The sequence below is a fragment of the Tachysurus fulvidraco genome, chromosome 6, assembly GCF_022655615.1.
Source record: "Tachysurus fulvidraco isolate hzauxx_2018 chromosome 6, HZAU_PFXX_2.0, whole genome shotgun sequence".
Taxonomy (NCBI): Eukaryota; Metazoa; Chordata; class Actinopteri; order Siluriformes; family Bagridae; genus Tachysurus; species Tachysurus fulvidraco.
This window is the reverse complement of record NC_062523.1, coordinates 8,216,102-8,237,678: the sequence shown is the minus strand read 5'-3', so window position 1 is coordinate 8,237,678 and position 21,577 is coordinate 8,216,102. Positions and strand designations below refer to the sequence as shown.

At 39.0% G+C, this 21,577-nt stretch overlaps 1 protein-coding gene across 2 annotated transcripts; it reads right to left on the bottom strand.

The window, feature by feature from the left end:
* Positions 1 to 3,554: 3,554 nt before the first annotated feature.
* LOC113663950 (cell adhesion molecule 1-like) lies at positions 3,555 to 18,820 on the bottom strand. Of its 2 annotated transcripts, XM_027179446.2 has the most exons (8): positions 18,531 to 18,820; positions 17,321 to 17,662; positions 15,783 to 16,088; positions 15,511 to 15,619; positions 4,823 to 4,971; positions 4,262 to 4,370; positions 4,117 to 4,165; positions 3,555 to 4,026 (listed from the first exon to the last, which is right to left on the bottom strand). In XM_027179446.2, exons 2-8 carry the CDS (start codon positions 17,337 to 17,339, stop codon positions 4,018 to 4,020), a joined length of 750 nt encoding a protein of 249 aa, XP_027035247.2. In that variant the 5' UTR covers positions 17,340 to 17,662; positions 18,531 to 18,820; the 3' UTR covers positions 3,555 to 4,017. The 2 variants fall into 2 exon arrangements, with proteins under 2 accessions (XP_027035247.2, XP_047671381.1); XM_047815425.1 differs by having other exon boundaries at positions 3,555 to 4,165.
* Between the last annotated feature and the right edge of the window lie 2,757 nt (positions 18,821 to 21,577).

Genomic DNA, 21,577 nt, shown 5'->3' with positions numbered 1-21,577 from the left:
TATATATATATATATATATATATATATATATACATATATATATATATATATATATATATATATATATATATTCAATAAAACAAAGATCAATATATTCTATTGAAATTATTACATTTACAGTTTGTAACAATTTGTAAGTGCTTTGAAGCCTCTTTCCATAAATAATAATGGAAAGAGGATGCTGGTTCTCTAGATCGTACCTAAAGACTTTATTCTCTTTATAGAAAAAGTAGAACTAGCTTGTTGACCAATTCAGAATTGGAATCTTATTTTCAGCAGTTTTTTTTAAAATCAGCTGTTCTCTAAATCAGTTATCTTCTCATAACCAAAGCTGTAAAAATATTGGCTGTGGCATCTCATCCATTGGGGCAAGTAGGGCAAGTAGGGCAGCGCCTTTTAAAAGAAAGCAAAGTTAAAGCCTTAAGTTAAAAACATATTGCTACCATAAAGGTTCTTGCTTTGGTGGGCCAACACATCTTTCCAACATTTCTTCCAATGTTGTGTCTTAAGCAGTGGTCATGCAGGCCTGGGTTTGTGTTATGACCTACGTTCTTGTATTTGGTACAATGTGTTTGTTTTCTTTTCTCTTTTGTTCTGTCATGTTCTAATAGGTTGTCCAATGATGGTTTCCCTTCTCTCGATTGGTGATTCAGAAGAGGCGTGGTCTTTATAAGGGTGCCTCCGGCATTCAACATGGAGCCCCAACCCTGGAGGTGTGAGCTCTTTTTTGGTACGGCCATGTTTGGGTAGAGAGCTCCAGGATCCCTCCTCTGGGCGATGATCAAACTTGCAATCTTGTAGTGAAAATATGCCTCTTGAACAACCTGTTGATTATGTTCTGAAAGTGACTCCTCAAGCACGTGGAGCGTAGGGGTGTTCAGCCTATTTATTTTGATATCCTGGTTTGTACTTTGTTTTTTGTTAGGGAGTTAGGGAAGTTCAATGTATTTTATTTTGTTTTGTTGTTTTGTTTGTTATTTTGGCCTTTGGACACCCCGAAGAGATGCTCCCTTTCACTTGTCATATTTATTTTCAATACATTTAAACCTATCCCTTAATCAGTCCCGTGAATGTGTGAATGTGATTATCGACTGGATTGATTTAAAACTGGGATTCAACTACCTCAACTCTGTTCCCTTGTCATGCCCTCTTGGAGGTTTTGTTTTCCACAAGACGCGGGGGGCGTAACAGTTGGTACGTTAGCTCTTTGGGTGTTGCTTGTGCTACATTTGACTAAACTTCAGAATCTATCACAGGGCCTCAACCTCAAACCGTAAAAACAACCCAACATGATTTCCTGCAGCAACAATAAAAGTAAAACAGAAAATAGTTTTCACTCAAGCTGATATTCAAGTTCTAAATAATGTAAATAATAATGTAAAAAGTAAATAATGTTGTCAACTATTTTTTATTTTGATTGAGCCATGCAAAGCACACTGTATTCCAGTTGACACCCAACAGCAGGATAATTAGGTAAAGTGTAGTTCTTTGTGATTTTACTTGTCTAGACACATTCAATTAAAGTAGCTCTTGTTCACAATAATAAAAGGAAAATTCTATAATAAAAACCCCAATTTGTCAAAATTAAACTAAATTTAAAAAATCTTTATGTTTTCAATAAAATGATAAATCTGGAATCTATGAAACCCAGCATGTGACTTTAATATTCTCTATTATTGCTTAGAAATGGTCTTTGCTTCATTAGACAAGGCAAGGCATCATATTAGTTTTACACACCGTCACTTTACACTAGATCATATGACATTTCCTCATTGTCATTTCTCAGTGTCCTAGTTTTTGTTGCTTATGTTTTCCTGGCAGCACATCATGTCTTTCCACTTAATTAAAACGTTTATTAAACACAGAAATGTATAAATCATGACACTGTAACTCACTGTGAATCAGCACCACTGTAGCCAAGTTATAACTGTGACAAATTACTGTCTATAGTTGGTATTGTTCAGCAGCTCCTCATTTGGAAATAGGTTACTAAATTTCTTGAACAAACGTATTTCTCAGTATAATAGTCTTAACTTTATGTAGTCTTAGTTACACAAGCAGAATTCCTCAGTGATTTCTAAAGACTAGGTTTATTTCAGAGAAAACTTTATTGGAATATGTGTCTACAAACAACAACACAAACGTGAACAATGAATTGCATTCAAATACAACTATAATTTGCTGCCACAAAGAAGCCTTTATTCAATTGTTTGCTTAGAACAAAGTAAGTTTCAAGACTGTATTACTCTGAAAGGAAAGGTGTCTGATATACAATTAAACAAAAAGAAAAATCCCAACCACATTGTAAGAGTACTTATAAAAGAATGATGCCAGTCTTTCCATGTTTAATATCAAAACATCGGTAAGTTGCTTACTTTCATATAACTTTCTTATGGCAATAATACTATTAATAATTATTATTAATAAATAACAATAATACTATTATATAAAATATTTTATAGAGTACAGAGTTTAATATTTGCAGTGTTTAGTGAAACAGCAGGTTTTGTGGTATATCCACTCCACGCAGACACACCTAAAGTGATATATACTGTGGATGTATTTGCAAAACATTGTAGACTGGTTATGTATATAATCATTCAAAGTGATTTATTTAGCTCTCCATTCTCTGTGCTTGGGTAATATTGATTTGTGATTCCTGAATGCATTAAGCAACAGTTAATTTATCGTTCTCTCATTCTCATTTTCTGACCAATAGAAAAATTGTTTTTACTAGATTTTTTTTTTTACTTCATTCCACTTAGCCAACTTGTTTTCTTCCTTACTGTTCAATTTAGTTCGAACACTTTGTAAAAGGAATCCAAAAAAAAAATATCACATGGGGCAAAGATCAGGAATTTAGTTCTTATCCATATCTAGCAAATACATGCTAGAACTGGAACAGGAATGTTATTTTAAATATAAACCATGAGGTTTTCTTACTCAAACCCTCCCAAACTTGTTTACTGTACAAATACAACAACAAAGACAAAATCCCTTCCAACTGCTTATCAAACAAAGGGATGATTACAGGGGAAAAAAATTATAATCACAAGGCCAAAATTTTTTAACAAAAAGCACCAACAAACAAACAAAAATGTTTATAATACTGCTTCCTACAATGTAACATCAAGACAGCCATAAATATAATACACCACTGGAAACCTCAAATCAACACTATCTACAACTCTGAAATGGTCTGTATGCATCTGTGTGTGTAAATAATAAGTATAATATTAAGGACACAGCTGTCAAAATTTACTACAAATAACTAGCATGTGTAGGTTGCCCAAGATTTAAATGGAGCGATTGTAGGGTCACACTGTAGAGCATTGGGGATGCTCCCACACAAATCTAGAGGAAATCCAGTGATTCTATTGCCCAGTTTCCGTTCTGTAAACAGGTTTAAATGGAAAGTGAACTAATCAAACAGTAAATTTCTGTGTGATGGCAGACATCTTGTTGGATTTTAATCTGAGTTCTGTGTGTAGACTTTTAGTTATTTAATTTAGTCCTGTATTTAGTTCTTTAATTTTTGGACTGTATTTAATTTGTTATTGTAACTGTTGGATGTATTCCCTGTGAAAAGGGACTAGCTGGTGTCATCTTAAATCGGTCCAAACTTACCAAAACTCTACCTGATGTTAGCTTTATCTACTTTAAATGGTCTGTAGAGTCACTCATCTGCTAGAATTGGCTTCACCCAGTTCTGCAGTAGGATGAGATGAAATTTTCTGTAATAAGCATCCAGGTTTACTCTCTTGAGGAAATGTTAAAAGAAGTTATGTTTGTGACGTCGTCTTGTTTCATATGCCTTGGTGTCTTCCTCTCGATACAGAAATTTTTTAGACCTGCTTGTAGTCCTGTTGAAAGATCATGCTCATGACAGCAGATCAGTCAACAACCTTATAAACTGGACCTTTATGTTACAAAGCCTGTGGGACCATTTGGTTTTCTCCTCACTTGAAGGTATGCCACGGCAAGGTATGGTCCCAGTAGAGAGGTTTGGTTCATGTATCAATGCTCCTAAGAAAAAAAAAACATCTTCCATGTAATCACCAACATGGGTGAGCAAAACAAGACCATAGAGATTTAAATAAAGGATTTCACACAGACCTCTTCGTGGTCTGAAGATTCATTGGGCACAGATTGACCGATATCATGCCTGAGTGAAAACAGAAAATAAGCAACTCACTTTAACAACTCATTCAATGTTTATAATCTGCTCTCAATTCTAGATTGGTAAAATGTCAAAACTCACCTCAGTATTTTATTAACACGCTGAAACAATTCAAATTTCCAAAAAAAAAAACAGCAAACAGAAACGAGGGTCAGGATGAACAGAGTCCAACAGGCATTGGATTCTGTAGCTGCAATGCCATTAAGAAAGTATTTAAGTTAGTTCACATGACACACTACATCGAGATTTCTCTAACTTATCTTAAACTTTACACCACATGCTGCACCCACAAAGCTAACAGCATTGTAGATGACCCCAAAAAGTCTTTGAAGCATTTATTTCCTCAAAACTGGACTGCGTAACAGTTTTTTCAGCTCAACCCATCAGGCCTCACACGCTCACTTGATATAATCTCAATATAAGTTTGTATGCGGTGTATGCATTCACTATAATGCCGTTTTGCACATAATAATCCAATTCTGCTATTATAGGTGTACATATGCTAACACATTATTGAATAAATGTTGAAGGATGACGTGTAGTTATGTTTAATAAATAAACTGTGTATAATTGTTAACTGTGTCAACTATCTTGCAAGAGCATTTATTTACTGTTCCAGAGAAGGACAAATAACATACTTACATGTTTTAACATGCATATAGAGGGAACCAACAGCTTCCCCGTATTGGTTAGACGCCAAACAATAGTAAGGTCCATTACTATCAGGGGTCAGTGGAACAATCAGTTTGCTATTAACACCAATGGAAAGAGTCTCGTTCACTGGAAAATATCTAAATGAGAATGTATTTGAAAAATAATGGTAAGCGTGATTGTATAAACAGCATACTACACAGATAAACATCATACTGTTGTGGAAACTGACTTCAAAATGCTTATTTTGCACATCCGGTTTTTACTGATAACACTTATATGACTCAAGGCATTTATTAGCATTTAAACTGTTCTATTCCTCAAAGGTGATAAAATGAACATTATTAGAGCAATGTTAATGCTACTAGGCTATGTACTGAAGACACACATCATACAAAATATCATCATGATCATGAAAAAAATGTAAAGAGTGTTTTGTGAATTTGGATAGTAATTGGATAGGAACCACAGGAACTTTGAAGTAAAGATCAGGAACATATGACCAAGGAAGATGTAAGAAATACATCAGCCATTGGAGTGATAAAGAACAGAGTGGTCTGACTTTAAGGCTAGATTCAGATCTAATTATTAAACATACGGATTTGATTATTAACACACAGACATTGTCAGCGTACTCCTCCAAAGCTCACTTTCGCGGCGCACACTTGTGACGTCATTCCCGGGTCTCATGACTTTTATTCTCGGAAACGCTCGACTTCTGGCAAGATGGCGGGCTGAACACATGTGCTCTCACTAAGCGGCTTAGTTATCTCCCGTTTTCTAACTTTAGATTAATTTAATTCTCAATTACACCTACCAAGAGTGATATTTAATGTTACTGTCACGGGCCTCCAAAATGCAAAAATCTCTACAGACAACTCACCCAAGGATTGTTATTCCTCCGGCTCAGCGCGTGGCTCAAACTTCAGCTTCAGAAATGGAAACAGAGACTGATCCATTAGAAAAACGATGTGATTCCTCTCACTTTACACCCACTAAAACACACACATCGAAAAAGCTAAAATATCAAAAAGACGACATCACTAATGCTACTCTGCGGCAAGCCATTACTTCCCTGACTGCTCGGTACGACTCACAAGACAAAAAGCTAGAAGAAATGACGAACCAAATGCGAAGCAACAGCATAATGATAGCGGAGATCTCCAAAGCTATCGAATTTAACTCTGGTTAAATTAAAGAATGCAAAGAAAAGTGCAACGAGATGAGCAAATCGGTCCTGAAAATAACTGCTGCACAGAACGACCTGGAAAACAGAACATCAGATCTTGAAAGATATAAGAGAAGATGGAATCTCCAGATCAACGGCATGAAGGAAAAGTCTGATAAGGAAGCCCGCAGCGAGGTGATTGGCCTGATTGCTGAAATTGCTCCGCACTTGATACAGAAATTGGACGATATTGTTGACACAGTGCACCGGATCGGTAAGAAGGAGCCAGGAAGACCAAGACAGGTGATCGTACAATTCACAATGCGGAAATACAGGGACGTAATATGGAAATCAACGAAAAACTCTTCTATCTGCCTAAACCGTGGAGTCAGATTTGTGGAAGACTTCACGAGGGCGGACCGAAACGCCCGTGCGGTTTTGCGGCCTTTGATTTCTCAAGCGCGTAAAGAAGGGAAAAAAGCGTACTACAGAGGTCTATTTGGTTATATAGAAGGAAGGCGCATTGACCCAACAAAACCCTGCATTTGAACTCTCTTATGGGTAGGATGGTGTGAGAGATGATAATTTGGAGAAATACTAGGTTGCGAGGTATGTACTCGGTTAGTTGTCACCCAGTTAGTACATATCTGTTTTGAGTTGGCAATCAGTGTTTGTTTTCTACTTTTATAAGTGGTTTTTTTTATGTTTCCAGTTAAGTTACCGTTTTCATTACTTTCTTTAAATGTTCGGGGCATTCAAAACAAGGTCAAAAGAAAGGCTATGTTTTTATTTTGTAAAGGAACTGGTTCGCATTGTATTTTTTTACAAGAGACACACTCTACTGTTGCTGATGCTGCTTTTTGGTCGAGTCAATGGGGAGATAAAGTGTTACTAAGCCACGGATCCTCCCATTCTGCAGGAACTGCGATCTTATTTAACAACTGTCGAGGGAAAGTTATCTCTGTCAAAACTGATTCTAATAGACATTGGGTTGCAATTGTGGTGGATATTGAATCCGTCTTTTTTATTTTGTTTAATATTTATGGTTATAATAATGTAAAACAAAATCAGCAGCTTTTTGCTGATGTTTCTTGTTTAGTTCGTGATTTCAAGAAGTTATTCCCAACAGATAATATTGTTATAGGTGGAGACTTCAATGTTACACCAGATGAAAGTCTTGACAGACATCCACCTAAAAGTAGTACCCCTCAACTTAACTTTATGATTACAAATTTTTGCAATAATCTTAAAGTATTGGATGTATGGAGACATCTTAACCCTAACACCAAACAGTTTTCTTGGTTTAGACCCAATGTCTCTAGCAAATCGAGGATCGACTATTGGTTAATTTCAGATAATTTGTTACATTTTGTTAAGCATTGCATTATTTCACCAGCACCCCTAACAGATCACTGTGCTATTACCTTGAATGTTACGCCAACACGTAAAATTTTACATAGTAAGGGATATTGGAAGTTTAATTCTGATTTGCTTGTAAATGAGGGATTTTGTGCTAACCTAAAAGATTTAATTAGGGAAATTGGAAATAGTAATGACTTCAGTTCTCATAAAGCCAGGTGGGAGTTCCTTAAATTTAAAATTTGTGAATTTTCTATAAACTATAGTAAAATGCTTGCCAAAATAAGAAGACAAAATGAACACACAATTATATCTGAAATTAATAAGTACTGCAGTAAAATTTCTCTGAGTAGCTCAGAGAAAAGTTACTTTATTTCTCTTCAAACACAACTGGATAACTTGTACATTAAAAAAGCTAAAGGTGCATACATTCGCTCAAAGGCCAAGTGGATAGAAGAGGGAGAGAAGAGCACGTTCTATTTTTGTAGGTTAGAAAGAAGACGGCAATCCAAAAACAGTATTGTTTCCCTAATGGTTAATGATGTTGAAAATACTGATCCTAAAATAATAAGCAAAGAAATACATAATTTCTATAGTGACTCGTATTTGTCTAATTTTTCTCCAAAAGAGTGTGATGACTTTTTTGAAAAATTATAAATTTTATTCCTAAGATTGACAATGACCTAAGAGATCTTTGTGATGCACAATTATGTATGGAAGAACTCGATTTAGCTGTACAGAAACTCAAATCAAACAAATCGCCTGGTCCTGATGGCCTTACAGGAAATTTTTATAAATTTTTTTGGAATGATTTGAAAATGTTACTGTTTAATGCCCTTACTGAATCTATTGAAGATGGTTCATTGGGCCCCACAATGAGTCAAGGCTTGATTACACTAATCCCCAAACCAGATAAAGATCATAGATTTTTACATAATCTCCGCCCAATCACTTTACTTAACAGTGAAATTTTCACACACGTCTTTGTCAATCGATTGAAAGAAGGACTTAATGGAGTAGTTAATGAGGTTCAATCGGGATTTCTTAAAGAAAGATCCATTCACAATAATGTAAGGCTAGTAATGGATATGGTAGAATACAATCACTTGATAGAGGATGATGGATATATTCTTTTCTTAGACTTTAAGAAAGCCTTTGACACGTTAGAACATAGGTTTTTATTTAAAGCTTTAGAAAGCTTTGGTTTTGGTAAGCACTTTGTCAATATTATAAAAATGATCTATAAAGGTATGAACAGTTCTGTTTCTCTTCCTTATGGTACATCACAGAGATTTCCTGTTAGTCGTGGAATAAGGCAGGGATGCCCTCTGTCCCCTCTTTTGTTCATTTTGGCTGCGGATATGTTGTCTACTTTAGTTATTCATGATCAAACGGTACAAAAATTAAAATTATTTGGTAAAAGTATAGCAATTAGTCAATTGGCAGACGATACTACACTGTTCTTAAAAAACAAAGACCAAATTCCTCTGGCTATTTCATTAGTTAATGTTTTTTCTAAGGCATCAGGACTCCAGTTGAATCTAAGCAAATGTGAACTTCTTGCTCTACATCAGAGTGATAGTGCTTGTTTGCATAACATTCCGGGTAAAAGACAAAGTGAAATAACTAGGTATTACAGTTACCAAAGACCAGAAATTAAGTACGAAAGAAAATTTTGATAATAACTTGCAAAAAGCAAACCGAATATTAAATTGCTGGTTACAAAGAGACATTTCCATTTTTGGCCGAATTTTGCTAACGAAGACTGAATATTTATCAAGACTGATTTATCCCGCTCTTTCTTTGGCTCCTCCCTCAAATTTCATTAAAATATGTTCCCAAAAAATTTATAATTTCATTTGGAAGCACAAAGCCCATTATATAAAAAAGGCAGACACTACAAAATCCTATGAACAAGGTGGTTTGAATGTAATAGAATTTGAAAACATGTATAGAGCTGGAGGAAGTGTCTGGGGAGAGGGAAGTCTGGGCATCCCTGCTTAGACTGCTGCCCCCGCGACCCGGCCCCGGATAAGCGGTAGAAAATGGATGGATGGATGGATGAATATTTTGTTAAAACTTAAATGGTTAAAAATGTTTCTATGTAAAGAAGATAGTTTTTGGTTTACAGTTCCATCAGCTTTGTTTCAAGAATTTGGTGGAATTCAATTTTTTCTCAAATGTGATTTTGATTTATCCAAACTCCCAGTGAAACTATCAACATTCCACCAAGTACTCTTATTTTGGAAATTGGCACATACACACAATTTTACACCTCATAATGCTTTAATTTGGAACAACAAATATATATTGCACAAGAACAGGTCTTTATGCTATAGGAATTGGTTAAACAGGAATATGGTCAGTGAGAGATCTAATGGATGAACAGGGTAACATTTTAGACTATAATGCTTTTACTTTGAAACATGGATTTGCCTGTCACCCGAAAGAGTTTTTCACTGTTGTTAATGAAATACCTTCTGGAATAAAAATGCTGATGAAACGCCATCTTTCTTATACTGAAGTTAAACCTGTTCTTCCAGCATTATATATTGGAGATATGCAATTTAAAAGTGATAGTTGTTCTAATAAATATATAAGACAGGTCATTTTAAAAACCTGTTACCTCTGTCAAATTAAAAGAAACAAAATAGATCATATGTTTGAGAAGAATACTGTGATTTATCTTAGAACAGCTTATTTAAAATTTCCTGTTCCTCCTAAAGCTAAAGAAATACACTTCAAAATCTTAAATGAGATTTATCGTTCTTACAAATTCCTAAATCAGAAATTTAATATAGAAATTGTCCCCTGTTCCTTTTGTGAAAGCCATTCTGAAGACACGGATCATATCTTTCTCTTATGCAATTTCTCCAAACTCTTCTGGACATCAGTTCAGGACTGGTTGACAGAAAAAAAGGTGGTTGTTGATAGTTTTGTATTTTCTTTACATCATATTTTATTTGGAGTACCTAAAGATTGTTGTGCTAATTCATTTTTTTACTAAATAACATTGTAATATTAGCAAAATATTTTATTCATAAATGTAGGTTCTTTAATCCCCCCCCCACTACTTATTATATTCAAAAATGACATAAAAAGTTTTTCCAAAGCCCTCAACAAGATGAAAGGTCAGAGTGCTATGAAGCTGCTTTCTTTATTGACATCATTCATTTGATTGTGATACTGCCCCTAATATTTACATTTATTAAAAAAAAAATTCTTTTACTCACTGTTTAAGTTCATGTAAATTATAATTTCAGATTTCTATATATTTATTTTCTTTATTTTTTCTAAACAATTTATTAGTTATATTGTGTTGAGCCTGTAACATTTATCTACAATGTAAATGTATATTTGCATTTGTTGTTTATATACTTTTGTATTCAATAAATAAATTAAATATTCGGAAACGCTATTTAAGCGCGCCATTCATGCTGGATTATCGCCAGATCTCTCTTCTGTACATCGCGGTCTGTGAGTCATCCTGTCGCCTCCTGTCTGAAGTTTTCCAGTATTCTCACTGTTGCCGGTCTCCGAGTGTGGTTGTCAGGTTGAATTTACTTTTTCCCCTTTTGTTTTCTTATGAGAGTTGCTGCTCTCAGCTGCGTGCCTTTTTTCCATTTTTTTGTGCTCCGGTGTCTTTCCTACCAGTTGGAGTTTATTTTTAGGATTCAAATTATTACAAACTTTTCCAGTGGATTATTTATTTTCTCCCTGTTTGGATTCTATTTTTCTATTTGCTATTCCTCTCTCTCTGAACGCTGATAGTATCATCTGGCCAACAATGAACCCAGCAGGATCTCAGGAGTTACAGTCACAGCTCAAATCTTTGTCCAAATCCTCCGCTGCTCACAAACATCAACTCAAGGAGATAACCACGTCCACTAATGAACTAATTCGGTACTTGAGCATGCTCACCACAGCACAGGCCTCCTCAAAATTTCCGATGCCACCGGCCCAGCCCCCCCTACCCGTGGTAGAGCAAAACCAAAACCCCATTCAGGAGCCACATCTGCCTCACCCCGAGCATTTCTCTGGAGAGGCGGGACTTTGCTGCACGTTCCTGATGCAGTGCTCTGTGATCTTTGAGCTCCAACCCTCCTCCTTCCGTTCGGATCAGTCTAAGGTAGGGTACTTTATCTCCTTGTTATCTGGGATCTGGGCTACAGCAGAGTGGGAACGTCATTCTTTCATCTGTTCATTGTTTGAGGCCTTTTCGGCAGAACTGAGCAAGGTTTTCTACTCCACTCTACCAAGATGAACGCACCTCAAGCCCTGTTCGAATCATCTTAGGGGTTCCGCTCTGTGGCGAAGTACACTGTGGATTTCCGTATGGCAGCTAGGGACAGTGGCTGGAACCCAATGGCTCTCTACAATGCTTTCTACTGTGGCCTAGCTCCCCAGGTTAAGGATGAACTCGTGGCCTGAGAACTTCCCGATGAGCTTGACGATGGCAACCAGGATCGATCGCCGAATCCAGGAATGACAAGAGGAGGGACACCCAACTGGTTCCTGGCCTCCCAGAACCTCGTACGCCAAGCCCCGCTTGGAACCTAGCAGATCATACTCGCCACCATCTACTCAGCCTATGAAGATTGGACGGCGTCTCCTGTCCTCAGCAGAGAAGGAGTGACGTCGGGCCCACGACCTCTGTCTGTACGGTGGTAAAGCAGGACACTTTGCCTTTGCATGTCCAGCAAAAGACAGAGCTCGCCATTGAAGGAGGAGCCCGCGGCAAGCCTCTGGTGCTAAGCCTCCCCCAAGCCACTTCTCAAAGCATGTTTACAGATCGGGAGCCAAGGACATGATCTTGCGGTTTTCTTAGACTCTGGAGCTGACGCGGAGTTCCTTGTCGAGGAGATAGTGCATCAACTGGGGATCGAGACCGAACCACTACCCACCATTCTCCAGGTGTGGGCCCTGGATGGCCATATCCTCCACTGAGTTGCTGCCGTACCAAGCCCCTGTTGGTGTCCATTGACGATGAACACATGGAGTGGATCTCCTTCCTCGTTATCCCCTCGTCCGCACCATCCAGTCATGTTCGGATTGCCTTGGCTTCAGAAGCATAACCCTCATCTGGATTGGTCCAGCGGTTGGGTCCTTGGTTGGGGGATCTACTGCCTGACCAGCTTGACACCCTGCCCATTATTAGTCAAGGAGGACCTGCCATCTGACCTCTCTCTCTGGTGCCTGCTGAATACCATGATCTGGGCCAAGTGTTCAGTAGAGCTCGTGCCACTTCCCTGCCACCTCATAGACCTTACGACTGTGCCACCGACCTCCTACCTGTCCCCCCCCGGGGATGCTTGTACCACCTATCCAAGCCTGAAAGGGAGGCCATGACCCAGTATATACAAGAGTCCGTGGAGTCAGGTATTATCTGCCCGTCGTCATCCCCAGCCATGCTGGATTTTTCTTTATGGAAAAGAAGGATGGTACACTACGGCCCTGTATCGACTGTCGGGGTCTTAATGCCATGACAGTTAATAATCCCTACCCACTGCCACTCATGGCCTCCGCTTTTGAGCTCCTCCAAGGAAAGCTGGATCTTCGGAATACCTATCACCTAGTTCGTATCCGGGAGGGTGACGAATGGAAGACCGCATTCAACACCCAAACTGGTCATTACGAGTATCACGTAGTGGATCTCCTTGAGAATGCCCCAGTGGTATTCCAGGTGCTGGTAAATGATGTTTAACGGGATATGTTAAATCTGTTCATGTTTGTTTACCTGGACGACATCCTCATCTTCTGCCGCATGCCCGAGGAACACACCCGTCACGTCTGTACAGTGCTCCAGAGGCTTTTTCAGAAGCAATTATATGTGAAGGCCGAGAAATTTGAGTTCCATGTCACGAAGACCACTTTCTTGGGCTTCATTCTGGCTGCAGGAAGTGTACGGATGGATCCTGACAGAATCAAGGCTGTTAGAGATTGGCCCCGCCCTGGGACACGTAGGCAGCTTCAGCAGTTCTTGGGATTTGCCTATTTTTATCGGCGATTCATCCGGGGCTACAGCTCTGTCGCTGCACCCTTGCACCAGCTAACTTACTCCCCCATTAACCCTACTCTTGGGTACCTCAGGCCGAGCAAGTCTTCAAGAAGCTGAAGCAGCTTTTCACCTCTGGCCCCATCCTCACCTTACCGGATTCCACTCAACAATTTGAGGTGGAAGTTGATGCGTCTGATACCGGTGTTGGGGCTGTTTTGTCTTAAAGGGACACCAAGGGCACTTCGACTAGGGATTGAGAGAAGAGTTCAGCAAGCCGTGTCTTTCCTGCCACTTCCTACGAACTGTCCAGAAGGCAAACTCTTTGTTCCTGATCATCTCCGGTCCCAAGTTCTCCAGTGTTGTCACAATTCCCTGTTTTTCTGTCACCCCGGTTTCCCTGAGACCCTGTCGGTTCTCCAGCGATGGTTCTGGTAGCCCCTCGCTCAGACGTGATGCTCGGGATTTTGTTGCAGCCTGTCCAGTATGTGATTTTGTCACCGGTCTCCCTCTTTCCGATGGCTACTCCACTATCCTCACAGTGGTCGATCACTTCTCTAAGCTCATCCATATTGTTCCCCTGACCAAACTTCCTTCTGCCAAAGAAACGGAGTTGCTCCTCCTTCAGCATGTTTTCCGGCTCCATGGCATTCCCCGGAAAATAGTCTCCGACAGAGGACCCCAGTTTACCTCCAATTTTTGGAAGGAATTTTGCCAGCCCTTAGATGTCTCCATTAGCCTCTCCTCTGGGTTTCATCCCCAGTCCAATGGGCAGACGGAATGGCTCAACCAGGAGCTGGAGATGTGTCATCAGTGCCATTCATCCTGGGCCTCCAACTTGGTATGGGTCGAGTATGCCCATAATTCTCTGCCCTCCGCTGCTGTCAACCCCCATTGTTCTCTACTCAGGAGCTAGATGCCTCGGTTCCTTTGGCCTTGGCCCTCGTGAGATGCTGTTGTCGAGTCTGGAGGAGAGCTCACCTCGCCTTGCTGAAGTCTTCCCAGAGCTAACTTTGCTTACTTTGCTAACTTTGCCTCCTTACCGTGTCGGGCAATGGATGTGGCTTTCCACCAAAGACCTCCCTTTGAAGCTGACAAGCAGGAAGCTTGCTCCCCATTTTGTTGGCCTGGTCCCCATTTCCAATGTGATAAACCCGGCTGTGGTCCGGCTCAAGCTCCCCAGGGTTTCCACGTTTCCACCCAAATTTCCACGTTTCCAGGATGAAACCTGTCCAGGCCTGTGCGCTGGCTCCAAGTGTGGTTGCCAGGTTGAATTTACTTTTTTCCCCTTTTGTTTTCTTATGAGAGTTGCTGCTCTCTGCTGCCTGCCTTTTTTTTCCAGTTTATTGTGCTCTGGTGTTTTTCCTACCGGTTGGAGTTTATTTTTAGGATTCAAATTAGTACAAACTTTTCCAATGGATTGTTTATTTTCTCCCTGTTTGGATTCTATTTTTTCATCTGTGGATTATTATTATTTTCCCCCCGTGATTGGATTACTATTATTTCCTGTGAGTGGATTACTTTTGTTCCGTGTCAGAAACTGTAACTCCCACGGATTAATTATTGCTCCTGTGCTCATGTGTCTCTGCATAAGGTTTGAGTGAACACTTTTGCCTGCTGTTGTTTCCTACTTATTTACTTAACTCATTAAAGCTCTCTTTTGAACATTGGCCTGCGTTTGGGTTCTCCCCTGAGTCTCTCTCTCTGAACACTGATAGAAATCAACATTAGGATAAACTCAAAACCTAACAATATAATAATATAAGTTAAGATCACTTTATTTGCTAGAACTCTTAAAGCCATGTAAAAACAACACCGATGGCTGTCTTGGTAACATGAACATTGATCATTAAACCGAAATCCAAAACCAGACTTGTGTTCAAGTTTTACACACATTTTTTTACATAACACAGCTGCACCTGTTATGTGATAAGCCATATAATATGCCTCGTGTACGTTAAATATCTAAGTACTGAATTTATCTTCTCATGACATCTCGGAGTTTTCAGAAATCAAAAACTACATCTGTTTGTTTAAAGCTTCTTTGTGCTGATGTCTGTTGTAAAGAGAACTGTGAGCATGTGCAGCATTATTTAAATATAATATCGTTTATGTCATTTTATGATTAACATACAAAAGAAGACTCAGCTCTGTTACCTGCCCCAGGTAAAGTTTGTAGGTTTTGGATTAGCGTCTGTGGCACACAGAAATTCACAGGTTTCCCCTTGATCACCTGCTGAACTAATATAAACCACCTGAGGAGGATCTGAGAGAAAAAAGAAAGAAACATCAATACTTTACACAATGTACCATTCAGTAAAACAGAATTAGATGAAATGTATTTTGTGTTAGATCTGACTGCCCACATATTCCAGTTTTAGTGTATGGTTATAAGCATTTGTATAAAAACAATGAACTTGTCATCTTACAGTGAATATCCAATGTGTAATTCAGTTCCAGTTTCTGCTTTAGGCCAGGGTGTGTGACTACACACTGAACCTTCTTCTGGTTTAGATCTTTAGATGCAGTTCCAATCAGGTTGCTTTTAACAGTGTATCTATCTTCAGAGTCCACAGTGACAGTATTTTGTACTTTCACTGTGTTGTTTAAAGCACCCAGACTCCATGACACTTCTGCTTCAGGCTTTGCATTGGCTGCAGTGCAGGTTGCTAAAATCCCTTCAGTGTCTCCAGCAACAGCAGGAACATCAGTGCCCAAAGTGACAACAGGAGGAACTGAAAACAAAAACCATGAACAATAATTAAAAATAAATAAATAACAGATCTCTGGGTGAATATGTTTCATTAATATTTATTTAGAGCAGTGAATGTCATACTGCACAACAATTTCGGTCTGCAGTGGTGAAAACCATTAAAAGCCCATGTACACTCAAGAAATCAGATGTTTTAGTTTACAACCGCATGCACTGTCAACAGCCTGATGTTACATTTTCATATTTATCTAGCCTTGGCCATTTAAACTAAGCATTTTCAATTCTGTAATGGATTATAGACCCTATACCTGGTTTTCCAAGAAAATGATTGGCTCCCATTTAAGTTTGGTGCCTCTGAAGTTTTCTTCCACACAACATCCCATGAAGTATTTCTATGCACAACCTTACTCATCAGGAATATAAATATACATCTGGATTTTTAAAGCTGCTTTGAGGAAGTATCTATTGTTGAAAGCAATATACAAATACAATTTATAACATGAGAATTTGAGATCCTCATGTGATACATTTTAGACAAACCACCAGTGCTTATAAACAGAGTACAATGTATAATTAAATGTATTTAATCTAATTCATAGTACTCTTACTTATTTTATATCTGATAAGAATTCAATATTCTAAAGTCTCAAAATGATACATTTTCTATACTGCAAACACGAACAATGCTAAAAGATGGGTCATCAGGTTAAATTTTCAACTGATTAAAATACGCACTAAAAGCTCAGTATTCAGTGCTCAAGACAGATTTGACCCACCGGTGTCCTGCCACATTATGTTAAATGGTTTCTAAGACCTGACTGAGTCTCTGTATCCAGGCCAGACTCACAAAGAGCTTGTTCTTTTTTTTGCACAATGCAATTCCAAAAATCACCAAATTCATTTAATTGGTTTGCAGGTTGAGATTCATTTTATTGAAGATAATGGACATGCAATGGACACAGTCATGAAATTGCTTGAGTTTAAAAAACATTTTTTATGGGACATGGGACCCCCCAGTTTGGTTTCTTACACTAGGGTGTTATATGTTAAATCGATTCACAAGAATAAGTCTGTACAGTACAACAATGAGGAAAAGTTTTCTGTGTTGACCAGGTGAACACCATGTATATGTGTGTTTGGATGTAGGTAAGTGGATAAAAACAAACACGTGCAAAATACAAAACAGTATACTATAATTGTTATATCCTTAACATCTTTGATTTGATTGATCAGAACATCTACAAAGAATTTTACCTTGTACTCTGAGACGCATTGCTGTTTTATATGGTCCACTTGGAAATATGCTGAAGATGCAGGTGTAGATTCCTTCATCTAAAAGAGTAACATTACTTAGAAGAATTGAGCCGTCCAGTCCTGCTAAGTTTCCTGAAAATTTTACTCGGCCCCTCAGTCCGTTAATATGTTCTTCTTTGCCACTGGAAGTGATAACCAGAAAATCTGTATTTGTTGGCTTTTTCTTTGTTCGTCTTTGCCACCTAATTGTTGTTAGAGGCTCTGTTGTCTCGATCGCTTCACAGAATAACTGCGCATCATCTCCTGCTGTTACAGACACATCCTGACCAATGACCTTTATGGCTGTGTTTAAAAAAAAAAGGAGAATATTTCAATAATGAAATATATTCACATCATGAGAATGAGCAAATTGTTGCTTTCCTCCAGAGAGCTAATTGTGTGTTGTGCACCTCTACTGTGCTAAGAACCAACCAGAATTCAGAAGAAGGCTGACTGGTTAGTGGAGTTTTAGCAAAGGACTCAGCAATATCTCAAGAGTAATGCAATTCAAGCATGGGCTGGGTGAATTAAGGACATTCAGAAACTTGTACCAAAGCCATATCAATGTTATCTTTGCTGTGTGAATTGGCTGAGTGTCATGCTGAAAGGGGGGACACTTTATATTAGTGCCCATGGTTTTGGAGATGGATGTCCATCAAGTTCATATACACTAACTAGTCACTTTATTAGACATTCATGTAGGCACATTTATGGAGCTATCTAATTAGCCAATCATGTAGCAGCGAAATGCAGACAAACACACAGATACATTCCAGCAGCTTCTGGTAATGTTTACATCAACCATCATAATGGGGTGAAAAATGTGTGATCTCAGTGCTTTTGGGGATGACATGACTTATTACCAAACACGCTGGCTTGAGTATTTCTACAACTGCTCATTTCCCAAGATTTTCACACACAACAGTTTCTAGACATTAATCACAAAAAAACCCCCATCTTTTTTTTACTTCAAGATGGCGGCACGACAGTAGCATGCAGCAGCCACTCTGGATTCAATATGGTGCTATTTACATTTTTTACGGTATTATTTACGTTTTTTAGGCCGGATTTGTACCTATTACCGGTACATGGAAACCAGAGACATCGGTGTTCATGTATACAGTACAACTGCCAGAAATGTATAAAATACAGAAATCATGCAATAACCAACCTGCACGATGATGTGCTCGGCGTCACCTGATACTGGGGACCAGAACCGGGGACGCCGAAAGCAGTGCGTGAGGATGCGGCTAAAGGCTAAAAACTAAACCTAGCTGGCCAGCTCTCCCGTCCATTCTACTCTCCAATGTTTGCTCCCTGGACAACATCCGACTCGAACGCACTACACGGCAAGGGTTTAGAAACTGCTGCGTCTTTGTTTTCGCTGAGACGTGGCTCAGTGACAGAATTCCGGATGCCACCATTCAGCAAGATGGGCTCACCTCGTTTCGTGCCGACAGAAATGCAGCTCTGTGCAGCTCGCAGTGGTGGTGTGTGTGTTTACATCAACACAAAATGGTGTAAGAACTCTGTGCTTGTTTCTAGTTACTGCTCCTCGCTAGTGGAGTTTGTGACTGTTAGATGCACAGATCAAACCATATTATCAAGTTCGCTGATAACACAACCGTGGTGGGCCTCATCAGCAAGAACGACGAGTCAGCATACAGGGAGGAGGTGCAACATCTAACTGCCTGGTGTAGAGCTAACAACCTGTCTCTAAATGTTGATAAAACCAAAGAGATGGTTGTTGACTTCAGAAGAGCACAGAGCGACCAGTCTCCACTGAACATCGACGGATCATCTGTAGAGATTGTCAAGATCAGCAAATTTCTTGGTATTCATCTAGCAGAGAACTTCATCTGGTCACTCAACACCAGCTCCATCACCAAGAAAGCCCAGCAGCGTCTCTACTTCTTACGAAAGCTAAGAAAGGAACATCTCCCTCCCCCCATCCTGACTACTTTTTACAGAGGGACCATTGAGAGCGTTCTGAGCAGCTGCATCACTGTCTGGTTTGGGAACTGCACCATATCGGTTTGAAAGACCCTGCAGCGGGTAGTGAGGACAGCTGAGAAGATCATTGGAGTCTCTCTTCTCTCATGACCAGACTGTGTAAGTTTCTTCCAACAAGAAATCAGACTCCTTAATAACTGAAACTGAACTGTCCTGAGTACAACATACACACACATCAACTGTATGGACTGCACAGACATACACCAAATACACACACTTATAATATACATCCATCAACCTGTTTACATGCTTTTACATGCTGTTTACACCCATCAACCTGTTTACATGCTGTTTTTGCTCTTTGCACATACTGTCTCACATTTCAGTCGTTTGTTGTTTTGCACAATTCTTTACATTATCTCAGGGACCTGCTGCTATGACACTATGTTCATTATATTATTACAGCATGCAATATTGTTGAACATACAGCATTTACACTGGTCGGCACTGTTTCTGTTTATTGTCTTTCGTGTATAGTCTTTTTTGTATTGTCTTGCAAGTCCTGCACCGTATTATCTGTCATTTGTCTTGTCCTGCACTGTTTGCACCATGTTGCACAGTTGCACTTTATGTATTTAGGGCTAACTTACCAAGTACTTAGTTCTGTCTTTGTTTTATGTAGCATCATGATCCTGGAGAAACGTCTCATTTCACTATGTACTGCAACAGCTATATATGGTTGAAATGACAATAAAAGCTTCTTGACTTGACTTGACTTGAGATGCAGGCCATTATATTTAACACATGAATTCACCACGGTTTTCATTGTCGGAGTTTACATTACCCCCAGCGCTAATGCTAAAGAGGCGCTATGTGAGCTTTGTGGGTCTATTAACTGCAAAATGTTCACCCTGTCTGACTGTTTCATTTCAATCATGCAAATCTAAAGTCCGTGCTCCCTATATTCCATGGTTTTCTGCTTGAGATAACTGATCATCTGCATGAGCAAAAATCCTGAATCTGGTGTCACAATGACAAGGAGTTTGGTGTAATTTCCAGTTACCAGATCCAATAAAACAAAACAAGTGCAACTGAACAATTTCCAGAAAATATGTGATGCAAATATTTTCCAACATCTTGCAGAATCCATGCCAGAAAAAAATAAAGGTGATTTGAGAGCAAAAGTAGACCACATCCAGTATTAGTATGTTGCGCCTAATAAACTGTGGGGCAGTGGTGGCTCAACTGGTTAAGCCTCTGGGTTGTTGATCAGAGGATCGTGGTTCAAGGTCCAGCAAAGCTAAGCTGCCACTGCTGGGCCCTTGAGCAAGACCCTCAACCCTCCCTGCTCCAGGGGCGCTGTATCATAGCTGCGCATGTAATCTGACCCCAACCTCCCCAGTTGGGGTATGTGAAGAAAAGAATTCCACTGTGCTGTAATGTATATGTGGTGATAATAAAGGCTTCTATAGGCTTCTAACTGTTCATGAAGTATAGATGTTATGGTCTGGTGTCCACATGCATTTGGCACTAGACTGCAATTTTTCACTTATTTGGAGAAGAAACAGTTAGGTAGTCAGGGTCTGTACCAAAAAGACACACTGTACACACACTGCTAACTTTATCAGAGTTTGTCAAACACATAATCTGACATAAAATCCTCATGTATCAGAAATCCTTCCTCAGATATTAAAGAATTTTTAAAACAACATAAACTATGCTTCTTGTATACATTATGATTATTGCTTTTTGTCCCAACTGAAAAAAGGTCCAGTTTCTCTTCTCTGTTCAGTCTCCACTTTCTGGACCTGTACTAGTTCATGAGGAGGTCAGAATCAGCAGGATTAGAGTCAAAGTTTTCTAAATATAAAATATCATGTTCATAATAGATCAGTATCAAGAAAAGGGCAGTTCACATTGAAAACCTGTTTAAACAGAAGAAATGTTTAAAAAATATGCATTTATTTTCAGTAAAAAACAGAAAAATGCTATATAACAAAACAATTTCGTCTATTCAGTAAAAACAACCTAGAGATTTTCACACTTTTGGGCAGGTTGTTTACACCCCTACAATTATACTTTTGTTTAGCAGATAAAGAAGGAGCTCCTACCTTTAATGTTGACAAAACACAAATGCAGCAGACAAAAACATGTTAACCCCATCCTGAAACAGTTATCATTTTCTTGTTTCTTTTTCCACCAGACCGACCAATGTGCGTCGTGCTTGTAGTGGAAATTTTTACTTTAGAGAAGAACACATGAATC

Excerpts from the sequence above, each read along its gene's own strand:
- LOC113663950 (XM_047815425.1), bottom strand. Across the intron at positions 4,371-4,822 it reads CTATATGCATGTTAAAACAT|CTACAGAATCCAATGCCTGT; the intron begins GTAAGTATGTTA and ends ATGGCATTGCAG. Across the intron at positions 4,166-4,261 it reads CGTGTTAATAAAATACTGAG|GCATGATATCGGTCAATCTG; the intron begins GTGAGTTTTGAC and ends GTTTTCACTCAG.